Source organism: Babylonia areolata, chromosome 17 (genome assembly GCF_041734735.1).
Source record: "Babylonia areolata isolate BAREFJ2019XMU chromosome 17, ASM4173473v1, whole genome shotgun sequence".
Classification (NCBI taxonomy): Eukaryota; Metazoa; Mollusca; class Gastropoda; order Neogastropoda; family Buccinidae; genus Babylonia; species Babylonia areolata.
In genome coordinates, this window is record NC_134892.1 from 4,030,251 (window position 1) to 4,048,304 (window position 18,054).

The window sequence follows — 18,054 nt, forward strand, 5'->3', positions numbered from 1 at the left end:
CATGTATCAGAGACTGACATGTACCAGACTGACATGTACCAGACTGACATGTACCAGACTGACATGTACCAGACTGACATGTACCAGAGACTGACATGTACCAGACTGACATGTACCAGAGACTGACATGTACCAGAGACTGACATGTACCAGAGACTGACATGTACCAGACTGACATGTACCAGAGACTGACATATACCAGAGACTGACATGTACCAGAGACTGACATATATCAGAGACTGACATGTTCCAGACTGACATGTACCAGAGACTGACATGTACCAGAGACTGACATATACCAGAGACTGACATATACCAGAGACTGACATGTATCAGAGACTGACATATACCAGAGACTGACATGTGCCAGACTGACATATACCAGAGACTGACATGTACCAGACTGACATATACCAGAGACTGACATGTACCAGAGACTGACATGTATCAGAGACTGACATGAACCAGAGACTGACATGAACCAGAGACTGACATATACCAGACTGACATATACCAGACTGACATGTACCAGACTGACATGTATCAGAGACTGACATGTACCAGAGACTGACATGTATCAGACTGACATATACCAGAGACTGACATGTACCAGACTGACATGTACCAGACTGACATATACCAGACTGACATGTACCAGAGACTGACATGTATCAGAGACTGACATGTACCAGACTGACATGTACCAGACTGACATGTACCAGAGACTGACATGTACCAGAGACTGATATATATCAGAGACTGACATATACCAGAGACTGATATATATCAGAAACCGACATATACCAGAGACTGACATTAAGCTTTCTGTTGGTCCAACAGCAAAGTGAGAGCTGTATGATACATGATTACTACACTTCAACGGGAAGTCATTCACAGCTTTTTTTTTGAAGGACTATGACTCTCAAACTAGGAGGCAGGATTGCACTGACTCTTGGTGCTGCAGCCTTGGGGGCTAGCTGGCCCTTTGGGGACCATCCCCAAACCGACTGTCCTTAAAGCCTGCTTGTCCGAGAGAGGGTGGGAATGTAACGTGGGCAAGACACTCTCGACTGTAATCAAATTCCAGCCCAGATAGTCGGGACAACAGTTGCCTCGTGGTCAGTGTGTGACACGACCATCATAAGAGGATGACGGAATAGGACATGACATTCAATTTTTGTTCCCTTGTGTTCTTTTTGAAAATATACTACGAAATAGGTATACATGTAATTTTGTTGTTTTTTTCTCTTTTTTTTATAATCACCATTGGCAGTCGCAATATGTAACTTCTTTTGGTAATCACATTGACAGTAGCAATATGTAACTTATTTTGGTAATCACATTGACAGTAGCAATATGTAACTTATTCTGGTAATCACCATTGACAGTAGCAATATGTAACTTATTTTGATAAATCACCATCCACAGTCGCAAACGGACTTAGAAGCTCAGTTATGTAACTTACACAACTGCGAACAAGACACTATATGTTTTGATAACACTCTTGTCTGATGGTTGTTTGTGCTGGAGATCGATTATATATGCGCATATGTATTTTTTGTGTGTGTGTGGGGGTGTGTGTGCGTGCGTGCGCGCATGTCATTTTTAGTAATCTTATACCCTTTTTTTGTTGTTGGATGTTTTCATTTGTTAATATTGTTGTGCAATACCCTATTGTCTTAACATGAGTATGTGTGTGTGGGGGGTGGGGGGGTTAGTATATCGTCAGCTATTGGGAATTCTTATTTGACTAGTTTTAATCTCTTCTTATGTTGCGCATGATTTTATGCCAGTGTTTACAATGAGCCTGTGATTGCACAACTTAATTTCCATGTGGATTAATAAAGTGTTTTTGATTTGATTTGATTTGATTTGATTGATTATATATGCGCATATGTATTTTTTTTCTTTGTTTAGTAGGTGTAGGTCATTTTTTGTCTTAAAAAAAAGAAGTGTTGGCTGTTGCCTTTTCACAGACAAAAGTACTCAAGCACCACATCCCGTGTCAAATAACTTGGTAAATTGTTGATGGCATTAAAACGTACTGGCCATTGTCGATTTAATCTCTCTCTGTCTCTGTCTCTCTCTCTCCCCTCTCTCTCTCCCCTCTGTGACCCTCTCTCTCTCTCTCTCCCCTCTCTCTCTGTCTCTCTCTCGCGCTCTCTCTCTCCCCTCTCTATCTGTCTCTGTCTCTCTCCCCCACTCTCTCTGTCTTTGTCTCTCTCTCTCCTCTCTCTCTGTCTCTGTCTCTCTCTCGCTCTCTCTCTCCCCTCTCTCTCTGTCTCTCTCTCGCGCTCTCTCTCTCCCCTCTATATGTGTCTCTGTCTCTCTCCCCCACTCTCTCTGTCTCTGTCTCTCTCTCCCCTCTCTCTCCCCTCTCTCTCTCTGTCTCTGTCTCTCTCTCGCTCTCTCTCTCCTCTCTCTCTGTCTCTCTCTCGCTCTGTCTCTCTCCCCTCTCGCGCTGTCTCTGTCTCTGTCTCTCCTCTCTCTGTGTCTCTCTCTGTGTCTCTCTCTCTCTCCCCTCTCTCTCTGTCTCTCTCTCGCTCTCTCTCTCCCCTCTCTGTGTCTCTCTCTCGCTCTCTCTCCCCTCTCGCGCTGTCTCTGTCTCTCTCTCTCTCTCGCTCTCTCTCTCCTCTCTCTGTGTCTCTCTCTCGCTCTCTCTCCCCTCTCGCGCTGTCTCTGTCTCTCTCTCTCTCTCGCTCTCTCTCCCCTCTCTCTCTGTCTCTCCCTTTCTCTCTGTCTCTTCTTTGTCTGTCTCGTTGTGTCTGTGTCTATCTATGTCAGTCAGTCTGTCTGTCAGTCTGTTTGTCTGTCTGTCTCTCCCTCTTTATCTCTTTCAATCTGTGTCTGTGCGTGTGCACATGTGTGTGTGTGTGTGTGTGTGTGTGTGTGTGTGTGTGTGTGTGTGTGTGTGTGTGTGTGTGTGTGTGTGTGTGTGTTTGTGTGTGTGTGTTTCTGCCTGCAATTTTATTTGTTTTCCTGTCGAAGTGGATTTTTTCTACATAATTTTGCCAGGAACAAACCCTTTTGTTGCCATGGGTCCTTTTACGTGCGCTAAGTGCATGCTGAACACGGGACCTCGGTTTATCGTCTCATCCGAATGACTAGCGCCCAGACCACCACTCAAGGTCTAGTGGAGGGGGAGAAAAAAATGTATCTGATATTCATCGTCGGCACACTAATACAGACGGTGACAATCATGGGACAGACAGACGGACAGATACAGAGCATGCACACACACACACACACACACACACACACACACACACACACACACACACACACACACACACACACACACACACACACACACACACACACACACACACACACAATGGGTGGCGCTCTCAGTGTAGCGACGCGCTCTTCCTGGAAAGGGCAGCCCGATTTTCACACAGAAACAATCTGTTTACGATGATACAATACAATATCATCGTTACTACTACTACTACTGCTGCTACAACTTCTATTGCTACCAGTAGTGCTGCTATCATCATCATCATCATCATCATCATCATCATCATCAGCAGCAGCAGCAGCAGCAGCAGCATCACCACTACCACCACCATCATGATCATCATCGTCGTCATCTTTGCCATCATCACCACCGCCACCACCACTACCATCACAACCACCACCACCACCACCACCACCATCATCATCGTCATCTTTAACGTCATCATCACCACCACCACCGCCACTACTACCACCATCATCGTCACCATCGCCATCATCACCATTTCCACCACCACCACCACCATCATCATCATCATTATCATCATCATCATCATCACCACCACCGCCACAACCAACACTCCCCACCATCACCATCACCACCCACCACCACCCACCACCACCACCATCCCCCCACCAACACCCACCCTCCACCACGACCACCACCATCACCATCACCACCACCACCACCATCACCACCATCACCATCACCATCACCCATCACCATCACTACCCACCACTACCACCACCACCACCACCATCACCACCATACCTCGCCTCCGTGCCCCCCCCCCTCTCCCCGCCACCCCCCTCACACCCCTCCCTCCACCACCATCCACCACCACCACCACCACCACCACGACAACAACAACACTATTTCAGGTCCATCCTCTGTGATTTTGTAATTCACATGTATGGCTGTGATGCCGTATGTATGATTTATTCTGTTACCTTTAACTCTCTCCATACGAACGGCGAAAGAGACGACGTTAACAGCGTTTCACCCCAATTACCACCATCAAAATATTGCAAGCGGAAGGCTTTTGTACTGAAGAGGTGAATGTTGACAAAGAATACCACAATTCTGACGACGGAAGCTAAAGGTTGGGTCATTCAGACACCCACTGGACATCCGAGGGGTCCGTGTAGAGGAGAAGAGAGGACTGACCGTACTGAGTGAGTTAAAAAGGCCTCTGTCGTTGTTGTCTTTGTTGTCTACTGTGATTATTATTGATTGTACGCAATGGGTTGCCTCAGGTTGACATCTCAACATTTCATGTCTTTTATGTCTACACGTTGACTGACTGTGATTTTCATGTTATTGTTTGTGTTTTACACCACAAATGAATTTCTCTTGTTGAGACAATAAAGTATTCTGTATCTGTATCTGTACCTGTATCTGTCTCTGTATCTTTTCCTGTACCTGTATCTGTATTTGTACCTGTATATGTACCTATATCTATACCTGTATCTATATCTGTATCTGTATCTATACCTGTATCTGTACCTGTATCTAAACCTGTATCTGTATCTATACCTGAATCCGTATCAGTACCTGTATAACTGTACCTGTATCTATACCTGTATCTATATCTGTACCTGTATCTATACCTGTACCTGTACCTGTAACTGTATCTATACCTGTATCTATACCTGTACCTGTATCTATACCTGTATCCGTATCTGTATACCTGTATCTGTACCTGTACCTGTATCTATACCTGTACCTGTATCTATACCTGTACCTGTATCTATACCTGTATCTGTACCTGTGTCATGCCCAGGGAGCTGGACAGGGCGTGGAACTACATGGTGTCGGAGGCGCACAGCAGTCAACAGGCTCACGAGTCTGCCTCCGCCGCTCTGACCCAGCGGGCTGAGGGCGTCAAGCGAAAGTGCCGGGAGCTGACTGCCAGGAGAGACACGGTCAGAAACCTTGGGGAGGAGAGGGGAGGGGGGGGGGAGGGGAGGAGAGGGGAGGGGGGGGAGGAGAGGGGAGGGGGAGGGGAGGAGAGGGGGGGAGGAGAGGGGAGGGGAGGGGATGGAGGAGAGGGGAGGGGAGGGGAGGAGAGGGTGGAGAGGGAGGAGAGGGGAGGGAGGAAAGGGGAGGGGAGGGGATGGAGGAGAGGGGAGGGGAGGGGAGGAGAGGGAAGGGGAGGAGAGGGGAAGGGAGGGGAGGAGAGGGAAGGGAGGGGAGGGGAGGGAGGAGAGGAGAGGGGAGGTGAGGGGAGGAGAGGGAAGGGGAGGAGAGGGGAGGTGAGGGGAGGGGAGGGGAGGGGAGGTGAGGAGAGGGGAGGGGAGGGGAGGAGAGGGAAGGGGAGGAGAGGGGAAGGGAGGGGAGGAGAGGGAAGGGAGGGGAGGGGAGGGAGGAGAGGAGAGGGGAGGTGAGGGGAGGAGAGGGAAGGGGAGGAGAGGGGAGGTGAGGGGAGGGGAGGGGAGGGGAGGTGAGGAGAGGGGAGGTGAGGGGAGGGGAGGAGAGGGGAGGAGAGGGGAGGTGAGGTGAGGGGAGGTGAGGGGAGGGGAGGGGAGGGGAGGAGAGGGGAGAGGAGGGGAGGAGAGGGAAGGTGAGGTGAGGGGAGGTGAGGAGAGGGGAGGAGAGGGGAGGAGAGGGGAGGAGAAGGAGGGGAGGGGAGGGGAGGTGAGGAGAGGGGAGGTGAGGGGAGGGGAGGGGAGGGGAGGAGAGGGGAGGTGAGGGGAGGAGAAGGAGGGGAGGGGAGGTGAGGAGAGGGAAGGGGAGGAGAGGGGAGGAGAGGGGAGGAGAAGGAGGGGAGGGGAGGGGAGGGGAGGTGAGGAGAGGGGAAGGGGATGGGAGGAGAAGGATGGGAGGGGAGGGGAGGGGAGGGGAGGAGAGGGAAGGTGAGGTGAGGAGAGGGGAGGTGCGGCGACAGGGGGGTGGGGGGGGGTGGGGTGGGGTGTGCAGTAGTGAGGAGAGGAGGAAGGATAGGGGGAAAAAAAAAAGTGTGTGTGGGGGTGGGGGGTGGGGGGTGGGGAGCCAGTGCGGAGTGGGGTTCAGGGGGAGGGGTGCGGGGCGGGGGTGGGGGGGTTGTGGGGGGGCGGGCAGGATGGGGGTGTGTGCAGTGGTGAGTAGGAGGAGGAAGGATGTCGAAAAAAAAAGTTTGAGGAGGGGTGGGGTGGGGTGGGGTGGCGGGTGGCGGGGGAGGGGGCAGGGGTTGGGGGGGAGGGCGATGATGTAAGGAGGAGGAAGCATGGAGAAGAAGGCTGAGAGGGGGTGATGAGAGGATGGGGGAAGGGGGGTGGGGTGGTGAGGAGAAGAGGAAGGATGGGGGAAGAGAGTTGAGGGGGGTGATGGGGCGGGGATGCACACACACACACACACACACACACACACACACACACACACACACACACACACACACACACACACACGTGGACAGACAGTCAGTCAGACAGACAGACAAACAGGCAGAAAAAAAAAGACCAAGAAGGGAATGGACAATTCATCTAAAAGCAATGGCTGGATTTGTGATGTTTTCCAATTTCGTTGTGAATAGGTTACCTCCTAGAGTGTAGTCCAAGTTGCAGTGATCAGATGTATTTATTCTAATTATTCAATGTGATTGTAAATTATTCTTGTAAGTTGCCCCTCCCCACCCCACACCCATCCCCCGCCCGCGCCCCTCCACCCCGAATGTATATCTGACTTAATTAAAAAAAAAAAAAAAAAAAAAAAAAAAAAAAAAAGTTCAAGCTTGGGAAGAGACAGCGCATGCAGAGTGTCTTTCATCGTTGACTGAGAAATTATTAGTAATTAAAGAAAAGGGGGCATTACCAGCTTCTGTTCCGTAACATAAAAAAAGCCTTGATGGATTCAGTGAAGATTACACAGTGGATAATACTTACACAGCGCCTATCCTCGGTCGGAGACCAAGCTCTGAGCGCTTTACAAACACGGGGTCATTTGCACCACAGGCTGCCTACCTGAGTATAGCCGACTGGCGACTGCCACTGCGCGCTCGTCATTCGTTTCCTGCGTCATTCAATCAGATTTCAGGGTCACGCACACATACACACTCAGACAGGCATATAACATTTTACAGTATTTGACCGTTTTTGTTTATTTACCCCGCCGTGTAGGCAATACATAACAAAACAATACAATATAACACAATACAACGCAATACAATACAACGCAATACAATGTAATACACTACACTGCAATGCAATACAATACAATACAATGCAATTCAGTGCAATGCAATACAATACAATGCAATACAATATAGTACAATACAACGCAATACAATATAATACAATACAATGTAATGCAATGCAACACAATAAAATGCAATACAAAAACAATGCGATACAATGCAATTCAGTGCAACACAATACAATGCATAACAAAACAATACAATACAACGCAATACAATGTAATACAATACAATGCAACGCAATACAATACAATGCAATACGATACAATACAATACAATGCAATACATTGCAGTACAATACAACGCAATTCAACACAATACAATACAATACAATACAATACAACACACTTTTCAGATCGAGGAGCGAGTGAGGCAGTTCCACAGCCTGAAGTATGCGCAGTACAAAGTTGTACAGAGCGTAAGTTCATCAGTATTGTAATCGACGTTCCATAATCATCTTTGGCTCATTTTTGACTCACTTGTGTAAACAAAGTGAGTCTATGTTTTAACCCGGTGTTCGGTTGTCTCTCTCTCTCTCTCTCCCTCTCTCTCTCTCTGTGTGTGTGTGTGTGTGTGTGTGTGTGTGTGTGTGTGTGTGTGTGTGTGTGTGTGTGTGTCCGTGGTAAACTTTAACATTGAAATTTTCTCTGCAAATACTTTGTCAGTTGACACCAAATTAGGCATAAAAATAGGAAAAATTCAGTTCTTTCCAGTCATCTTGTTTAAAACAATATTGCACCTCTGGGATGGGCACAAAAAAAAAGAAAAAAGAAAAAGAAAAAAAGAAGCCTAATTATATGCAAACTGCATTTACTGTTATATTTATATATTTTGTATTCTCTAAACTTGGCACTTTGATCTGATATTCCGACCCAACAACAAGAGCAGTCATTATTATCATTTTTTGTTCAAACAGGAACTTCTTTTGCTAAGCATGGAAGTTTTATTCATTTTGCAAACGTTTTGGTGCAGATAGTGTAAAAGAGAAATTACTCTGTAATTAATGCTAGGGGACTTAATTTGCTTGGATTTAAAAAAAAAGTGTATTACAAGTGAGTCTTGAAGGCCTTGCCTCTCTTGTCTTTCTTTCTTTCTTTCACCCTGCGTGCGTGTGTTCGTGCGTATGTGTGTGTGTGTGTGTGTGTGTGTGTGTGTGTGTGTGTGTGTGTGTGTGTGTGTGTGTGTGTGATGGTGGTGGTGGTGGTGGAGATTACTACTACTACTACTACCGCTGTTGTTGTTGTTTCAACTGTCGCTGTTGTTATCATTCAGATATCATCACCATTAGTATGTCTAAACTCATACTTCATCTTGTTTTGATGACGATGAATGTGATGATGATGATGATGATGATGATGATGATGGTGGTGGTGGTAATGATGGTGATGGTGGTGGTAATGATGGTGATGGTGAAGATGATGATGGTGTGACGATGGTGATGGTGTGACGATGATGACGACGACGGCGACGATCATGACGATGGCGATGATGGTGATGGTGATGATGATAATGGTGTTTATGATGGTGATGGTGATGATGATGATGATGATGATGATGGTGATGACGACAACGACGACGACGACGACGACGACGACGATGATTATGATGGTGATGATGATGACGACGACGACGACGACGGTGATGATGATGATGATGACGACGACGACGACGACGGTGATGATGATGATGGTGACGACGACGACGACGACGATGATGATGATGATGATGACGACGACAGCTGCTGAAGACGTACCAGCAGAAGTGCCGGGAGAGTGACCAGGCCACCAGTTCCTGTCAGGTCATAGACAGGGGAGTCACCAGCACACCACGTGACGTCGACAAGGTCAGGGGGCAAGGTCAAAGGGGGCAGGGGTGTGGGAGGTCATAGGCAGAGGAGTCACCAGCACACCACGTGACGTCGACAAGGTCAGGGGGCAAGGTCAAGGGAGGGGGGGCGGGGTGTGGAAGGTCATAGACAGAGGAGTCACCAGCACACCACGTGACGTCGACAAGGTCAGGGGGCAAGGTCAAAGGAGGGGGGGGGGGCGGGGTGTTGGAGGTCATAGACAGGGGAGTCACCAGCACACCACGTGACGTCGACAAGGTCAGGGGGCAAGGTCAAAGGGGGGGGGGCGGGGTGTGGGAGGTCATAGACAGAGGAGTCACCAGCACACCACGTGACGTCGGCAAGGTCAGGGGGCAAGGTCAAGGGGGGGGGGGGGCGGGGTATGGGAGGTCATAGACAGAGGAGTCACCAGCACATCACGTGACGTCGACAAGGTCAGGGGACAAGGTCAAGGGAGGGGGGGCGGGATGTGGAAGGTCATAGACAGAGGAGTCACCAGCACACCACGTGACGTCGGCAAGGTCAGAGGGCAAGGTCAAAGGGGGGGGGGGGGCGGGGTGTGGGAGGTCATAGACAGAGGAGTCACCAGCACACCACGTGACGTCGGCAAGGTCACGGGGCAAGGTCAAAGGGGGCAGAGGTGTGGGAGGTCATAGGCAGAGGAGTCACCAGCATACCACGTGACGTCGACAAGGTCAGGGGGCAAGGTCAAAGGGGGGGGGGGGGGGGCGGGGTGTTGGAGGTCATAGACAGAGGAGTCACCAGCACACCACGTGACGTCGGCAATGTCAGGGGGCAAGGTCAAAGGTGGGCGGGGTGTGGGAGGTCATAGACAGAGTCAACAGCACCCCACGTGACGTCGACAAGGTCAAAGGGGGGGGGGGGGAGATGAAAGAGGTTGGGAGAGTGTGTGGGTGGGGGTGTGGGGGGGTAGGAGAAAAGTAGGGGGTGAGGATGGAATGGAGGTGTTAAGAGTTGGGTTCGGGTTGAGGGCTGGGGTCAGAAGCGAGTTTTGTTTTATTTTGTTTGGGGAGGTGTTGGGGTGGGGAGCAATGGGGCTTTTTTTGTTGTTGATAATCCATTGAGTTGTGAATGTTATTAAGGTGTGTGTGTGTGTGTGTGTGTGTGTGTGTGTGTGTGTGTGTGTGTGTGTGTGTGTGTGTGTGTGCGCGCGCGCGCGCGTGCGTGTGCGTGCGTGTATATATATATATATGTGTATGTGTGTTTGCTTGCGTGCGTGCGTAGCAAAAGGATAGATACCTCGTGTTGTGGAAAGGTTTCGGAATCATCTCTCTTATCTCAGCACACACACACAAAAAGAATAATTATATGCATATTCGGTCCGCGTATGCAGACAACACTCTGGGTATAAATTATTTTCTTTGAAGACGCCAGTTTTTCATCTATGCACAAGTGTTTGTACTTCCATACAGATGTTGAATTGAAAGTTTTATTGGTTGTGGAAGGTTGTGATTAACTTCATGTTTTGTGCGTGCGTGCGTGCGTGTGGTGTGTGTGTGTGTGTGTGTGTGTCTCAGGCGAAAGCAAAGATGGAGAAATGTCAAGACGAAGCCAACAAAGCAGGTAATTAAAGACAATCTGGTTTTGACATGCATTTTATGACGTCATCTCGACTGTATTGCGTCGTTCGCTTCCTTTTTACGTCACATATTGACAACTACTTTTCTGTTTTTAGTTAGATTAAAAAAAAAAAAAGCATCAACAATTAAAAAAAGAAAAAGAAAGAGAAGTATTTTGTACACAGTATAATTTTCGTCTTGTATTCAAAAAGACACTTTTACGAAACTTTGCCTTTGTCATGTATTACTCATCAAAAGTTGTGTTTCTAAATAACTTTGAACTTGTTTAGTCATACGTCATCATCACCATCCTGATGACGTGGACATTATCAGTTTCACGCAATCGCTGACATCATCACACGCTCTGCAGACGCCGATTTCACCATCACCATCATTGTTATCACCATCACCATGACGTCGTATTTTGTGTGTGTGTTAAAGTACGGACTTTGTATCATTGTTCTGGCGTGGAGGTCATCGTCGCATCAGCTGTTGGAATTTGAAGTCATCATCGTGTATTGAATCCAAAATCAGTTTTTAGTTTTTGGAATTTTTTGAAAACAGGGAGGAGAGTGTGTTTGAGAGTGGGGAAATTCAGCAAAAAAGGAAAGATTACAAGATGGTATGACCGCAGGTTTTTTTTCTTTTCTGTTTTTATCACCAATTCCACTGTTTTATATGACGGGCACATTAGCCGAATGGTTAAAGCGTTTGACTTTCAATCTGAGGGTCCCGGGTTCGAATCTCGGTAACGGCGCCTGGGTTGAAATTTTTCCGATCTCCCAGTTCAACATATGTGCAGACCTGCTAGTGCCTGAACCCCTTCGTGTGTATACACAAACAGAACTAAATACGCACGTTAAAGATCTTGTAATCCATGTCAGCGTTCGGTGGGTTATGGAAACAAGAACATCTCCCAGCATGCACACCCCCGAAAAACGGAGTATGACTGGAAACATAGTAAAAAACGTTTGATCATATATGTAAAACCCCACTCGTGTACATACGAGTGAACGTGGGAGTTGCAGCCCACGAACGAAGAAGATGAAGAAGAAGAAGAAGAAGATTGTTTTATTTGTTGGTTGCATTTCAGTTTTTGGGTGTATGATACTGATAATCTTTAATCTATATCCTCTTTTCCCCAACAGGGTGTCAAAGGATTAAATATTCTTGATTCTTGTTATTTTTAATAGTTTTAACAGCTTCTTTTTGGTATTTGGACATCAGTCTCAACATGACATCATCATTATCATTATGCCGTAATTAAGATATATCAATGCAACCGTGATATCAACCTTGACCGCTCATGATATGATTACACGACGGCCGTAATGTCGCGTCGGCTTCTCGTTTCCATGTTCCACTTCTGACTGTTTCACTACCCCCCCTCCCTCCACACTTTGTCTGTCTGTCTGTCTCTGTCTCTCTCTTGTCTGTCTATCTGTCTGTCCCTCCCTTACTTTCTTCCTTCCTTCTCTCCTTCACGCATAAGCATACTATGTTATTTTGTGGGGGAATTGTGTATCTTCTATGCCATTTATTATTTTGTTCTTGTTGTTGTTGTTGCCATGCGATGTGTATTTTTTCCCTCCTTTTTTTTCCTTCTTGTATTTCCTGGATTAGTTTATACGTTTTCTTTACGAGGGTAGGATAAAAAAAAGGGGCTGATAAGTGCCTATTCCTTTTCCCTCAATAAAGAAGTTTCGATTTCGATTTCGAGTTCGATTTCTCATCCAGTTTTCTTTCACGGCCTTCGTGCCCGTACTTTCTTTCTTTAACTCACTCAGTACGGCCAGTCCTCTCTTCTCCTCTACACAGACCCCTCGGATGTCAAGTGGGTGTCTCAATGATCCAACCTTTAGCTTCCGTCGTCAGAACTGTGGTATTCTTTGTCAACATTCACCTCTTGTAATATTTTGATGGTGGTAACTGGGATGAAACGCTGTTAACGTCGTCTCTTTCGCCGTTCGTATGGAGAGAGTTAATTTTACGTCTTTTCACTTTTAGTTATTGTAGACGTATTGTACATGCACCTAATTCTCGTTACAGTTCTCTACAGATCCATGTCCAGTTTCTGATCACCCCCCCCCCCCCCTCTCGCCCCCCCGTCCTGTCCCGCCCCCTCTGCTCCCCGTCTCCCTCCCCGCCCCCACCCCCCCTCCACGTACGCCACCCCTCTAAACACACACAGAGTCATGTGATAACATAAATGTGACACTACTGCTACTGCTGCTGCTGCTGCTGCCACTGTTACTGCTAGTCCTAGTGCTGCAACTGCAACAACAACAACAACAACACCAACAACTACTACTACTCGTACTACTATTACCGCACCTCTGAAAGCTGGTGCTGGCGCTGCTACAACAACAACAACAACAACTACTACTACTACTGCTACTACTATTACGCACTTCTGAAAGCTGGTGCTGGTGCTGCTACAACAACAACAACAACTACTACTACTACTATTACCGCACTTCTGAAAGCTGGTGCTGGTGCTGCTACTACTACTACTACTACTACTACTACTACTACTACCGCACTTCTGAAAGCTGGTGCTGGTGCTGCTGCTACTACTACTACTACTACTACTACCGCACTTCTGAAAGCTACTACTACTACTACTATTACCGCACTTCTGAAAGCTACTACTACTACTACTACTACTACCGCACTTCTGAAAGCTGCTGCTGCTACTACTACTACTACTACAACCGCACTTCTGAAAGCTACTACTACTACTACTACTACTACCGCACTTCTGAAAGCTGCTGCTACTACTACTACTACTACTACCACTACCGCACTTCTGAAAGCTACTACTACTACTACTACTACCACCGCACTTCTGAAAGCTACTACTACTACTACTACTACTACTACTACTACCGCACTTCTGAAAGCTACTACTACTACTACTACTACTACTACTACTACTACTACTACCGCACTTCTGAAAGCTGGTGCTGGTGCTACTACTACTATTGTACTTCTGAAAGCTGGTGCTGGCACTTCTACTACTGCTACTACTGAAACCTGGTACCGCTGCTTCTGCTGTTATTCTTGCTGCTGCTGCTACTGCTACTGCTGCTACTACTAGTGGTAGTACAACTACTGAAGGACGTGCTGTGTGCCCCCCCAGACGTGGCCTACAGGAACGCTGTCCTGACCCTGGACGAGAGGAGGCGTGACTGGGAGAGAGAGATGGACATGGCCTGTATGGTATGTGCTGTGCTGTGCTGTGCTGTGCTGTGTTGTAATATGTTGTGCTGTGCTGTGTTGTGTTGTGCTGTGCTGTGTTGTAATATGTTGTGCTGTGCTGTGTTGTTTTGTGCTGTGCTGTGCTGTGCTGTGTTATGTGTTGTAAGTATCAGTATCAGTAGCTCAAGGAGGCGTTACTGCGTTCGGTCAAATCCATATACGCTACACCACATCTGCCACGCAGATGCCTGACCAGCAGCGTAACCCAACGAGCCTAGTCAGGCCTTGAGAAAAGAACAACAAACCACCACCACCACCACCACCACCAACAAACACATAGATACTGAAGTTTGATCGAATGATTCATTTAATCAGTCTTAGCTGACTGATTACGTGATCGACTGATCAACTGGCTGATCAACACAATGAGTAAATCAAACATGTGGTGTTAAGGTCGATGATCAATACAACGAACCAACGAATTAATCAAAACGTTTGATGTAACGTCGATGATCAACTCAATGAGTAAATCAAAACGGTGGTGTTGGTTGAGGTCGATGATGATGACAACACTGGCCATGAAGAGTGGAGGGATTGACAGTTGATGATGATGATGATGATGATGATGATGATGATGACGATGATGATGATGATGATGATGATGACGATGATGATGATGATGATGATGATGACGATGATGATGATGATGACGATGATGATGATGATGATGATGATGACGATGATGATGATGATGATGATGATGACGATGATGATGATGATGATGATGATGATGACGATGATGATGATGATGATGATGACGATGATGATGATGATGATGATGGTGAAAATGATGATGATGATGATGACGATGATGATGATGATGACGATGATGATGACGATGATGATGACGATGATGATGATGAAAATGATGTCAATGATGATGGTGCAGACGACGACCACGACGACGATGATTGTGGTGGTGATGGGGATGATGATGATGACGATGACGATAATGATGATGATGATGATGATGAAGTGGATGAGGATGGTTACGACGACAACGACGAAGAAGATCACGGTGATGATGATGATTGCGGTGATGGTGATCACGATGACAAAAATGATGGCATCTGTTACGACGACGACGACGACGACGATGGTGATGATGACAATGATGCATCGATGATTATGCTGATGATAATGACGAGGACTACTACAACGACGACGACGACGATGACGACGACGACGACGACGACGACTATGATAACGACGACGACGATGACAATGGTGATGACGACGTCGATGATGATGACGATGACGATGATGATGGCAGGAGTTCCAGGACCGTGACGAGGAGCAGATCCAGCTGATGAGGGCGGAGATGTGGGAGGCGATGAACTGTCTCTCCAAGATGGCCTTCGACGTGGATGAGGTCAGAGGTCACGACGGTCGCCATGGCTGTCATGGTGATGACGATGACGATGATGACGATGATGGTGATGATGATGATGATGATGATGATGATGACGATTGTTGCTGTAACGTTACATGGACGAAGAGATGGAAGGATGGATGGATGCATCGATGATGATGATAATGAAGACAAGAGAGGCAAGGCCTTCAAGACTCACTTGTGATACACTTAAAAAAAAAATCCAAGCTTTTTATGTATTGAGTATAATTTCAAAATGTAATGTTTAAGATGAGAAAGGTCAGTTTAAAGCAAATTAAGTCCCCTAGCATTAATTACAGAGTAATTTCCCCCTTTTTTTTTTACTATCTGCACCGAAACGTTTGCAAATAAATAAAACTTCCATGCTTAGCAAAAGAAGTTCCTGTTTGAACAAAAAATTATAATAATGACTGCTCTTGTTTTTGGGTCAGAATATCAGATCAAAGTGCCAAGTTTAGAGAATACAAAAAAATATAAATATAACAGTAAATGTAGTTTGCATATAATTAGGCTTCATTTTTTGTGCCCATCCCAGAGGTGCAATATTGTTTTAAACACGATGACTGGAAAGAACTGAATTTTTCCTATTTTTATGCCTAATTTGGTGTCAACTGACAAAGTATTTGCAGAGAAAATGTCAATGTTAAAGTTTACCACGGACACACAGACACACAGAAACACACACACACACACAGACAACCGAACACCGGGTTAAAACATACTCACTTTGTTTACACAATTGAGTCAAAAAAGAAGAAGAAGAAGAGGAAGAAGAAGATGACGATAACGATGATGACTGCTGTATTGTTACATGGACTAAGAGATGGGAGGATGGATGGATAGACGGATGCATCGATGATGATGATGATGATGATGATGATGGGGTCTTGTGAGAGTAATACCACAGGAACAGCGATGCTGCTGCTGCTGCTGCTGCTGCTGCTGATGATGATGACGATTCCTGAGCACGGTGATACAGTCTTTAACAGTGAACCATCCTTGACTCCACACTCCATCTGTCGTCCCCCCCCCACCACCCTCTCTCCTCCTCGGCCCCCCCCCCACCTCCAAATTCACTATACACCCCCCTCCCTCCTCCCCTTCCTTTCTATCAATTCCTTCTTTTTAATGATGGCATTCAAATTGTGAAAATGAGTATTTCATCCAGATGTCTACAATCACCAGTGTGTGTGTGACGGGATATCACACAACAACAAAACGGAAACAATCTTCCTTCTGATCACAACAACAACAACAACAAAAACAACAACAACAAAACAAAACAAGCAACAACAACAACAACAACAACAACAACTGTGCCACCTTCTTATCTCAACATCATCAACAACAAAACAACAACAACAGCAGCAGCAAATGAACAACAACAACAACACCAACAACAACTGTGCCACCTTCCATCTGATCACAATGTAGCCAAGCGCTCGGCTGGCTTCACTGACTGTTCACAGCAGCAGCAGCACAACAACAACATCAACAAAAAAACAACGACACCAACAACAAAACAACAACGACAACAACAACGACAACAGCAGCAAGAAAACACCACCACCGCCAACAAAACAACGACAACAGCAAAACAAACAACAACGACAACAACAAGAAAACAAACAACAACAACAGCAAAACAAACAACAACGACAACAACAAGAAAGCAAACAACAGCAACAACAAAACAACAACAACAGCAGCAGCAAAACAACATCAACAACAACAAAACAACAACAGCAGCAGCAAAACAACAACAATAACAACAACAACAACAGCAACAACAGCAACAGCAGCAGCAACAACAACAACAACAACAGCAAAACAACAACAGCAGCAGCAAAACAACAACAACAAAAACAGCAAAACAACAACAAAACAACAAAGACAACAACCACAAAACAAACAGAAACAACAACAACACCAACAACAAAACAAACAACAACAACAAAACATTATCATCAACAACGACAAGAACAACGACAACAACAACAACAACAACGACAACAACAACGTTAACAACAACAACAACAACAACAACAACAACGACAACAACAACAACAACGACAACAACAACACTAACAACGCTGTGTAGGGCTGTGAACGGGTGCGAGTCGTGCTGGAGGCATGTGACGTGGACGAGGAGATCCGGGCCTTCATCCGATACAACTCCACCGGGTCTCAGAGGCCGGGTAGGTGGCCCCCACCGGCCCCACCCCCACCCCCCACACCCCCTTCACCCCCACCCCCTTCCTCCTCCTCCTCCTCCACCCTACCACCCCTCCACCCAGGTTGCCTTTGTTTGTTTGTGATATCAAAAGTCCAGTTCCTGTACACTCTTTTAACAGGACGGCGCAAGCGTTGAACGTTGAGAGCTGACGCTCCTCCTCCTCCTCCTCCTTCTTCTTCTTCCTCCTCCTTCTTCTTCTTCTTCCTCCTCCTCCTCCTTCTTCTTCTCCTCCTCCTTCTTCTTCTTTTACGTTGGTATCTTTTTTTTTAAAATTCAAAGCCGTCAGGCGAAATCTATTGATAACCATTGATTCTATATTTCGTGAATAAGAG

At 46.6% G+C, this 18,054-nt stretch overlaps 1 protein-coding gene across 2 annotated transcripts in view; it reads left to right on the forward strand.

Annotated features, from left to right (window-relative positions):
* Positions 1-18,054, forward strand: part of LOC143291595 (proline-serine-threonine phosphatase-interacting protein 2-like) — a 32,237-nt gene that overhangs the window by 9,187 nt on the left and 4,996 nt on the right. For both annotated transcript variants that reach the window (XM_076601539.1, XM_076601538.1), the window contains exons 4-10: positions 5,019-5,160; positions 7,762-7,824; positions 9,145-9,249; positions 10,791-10,836; positions 13,975-14,054; positions 15,367-15,465; positions 17,588-17,684. In XM_076601539.1, coding sequence (XP_076457654.1) covers positions 5,019-5,160; positions 7,762-7,824; positions 9,145-9,249; positions 10,791-10,836; positions 13,975-14,054; positions 15,367-15,465; positions 17,588-17,684 — 632 coding nt within the window. The remainder of the gene's footprint in view (positions 1-5,018; positions 5,161-7,761; positions 7,825-9,144; positions 9,250-10,790; positions 10,837-13,974; positions 14,055-15,366; positions 15,466-17,587; positions 17,685-18,054) is intronic.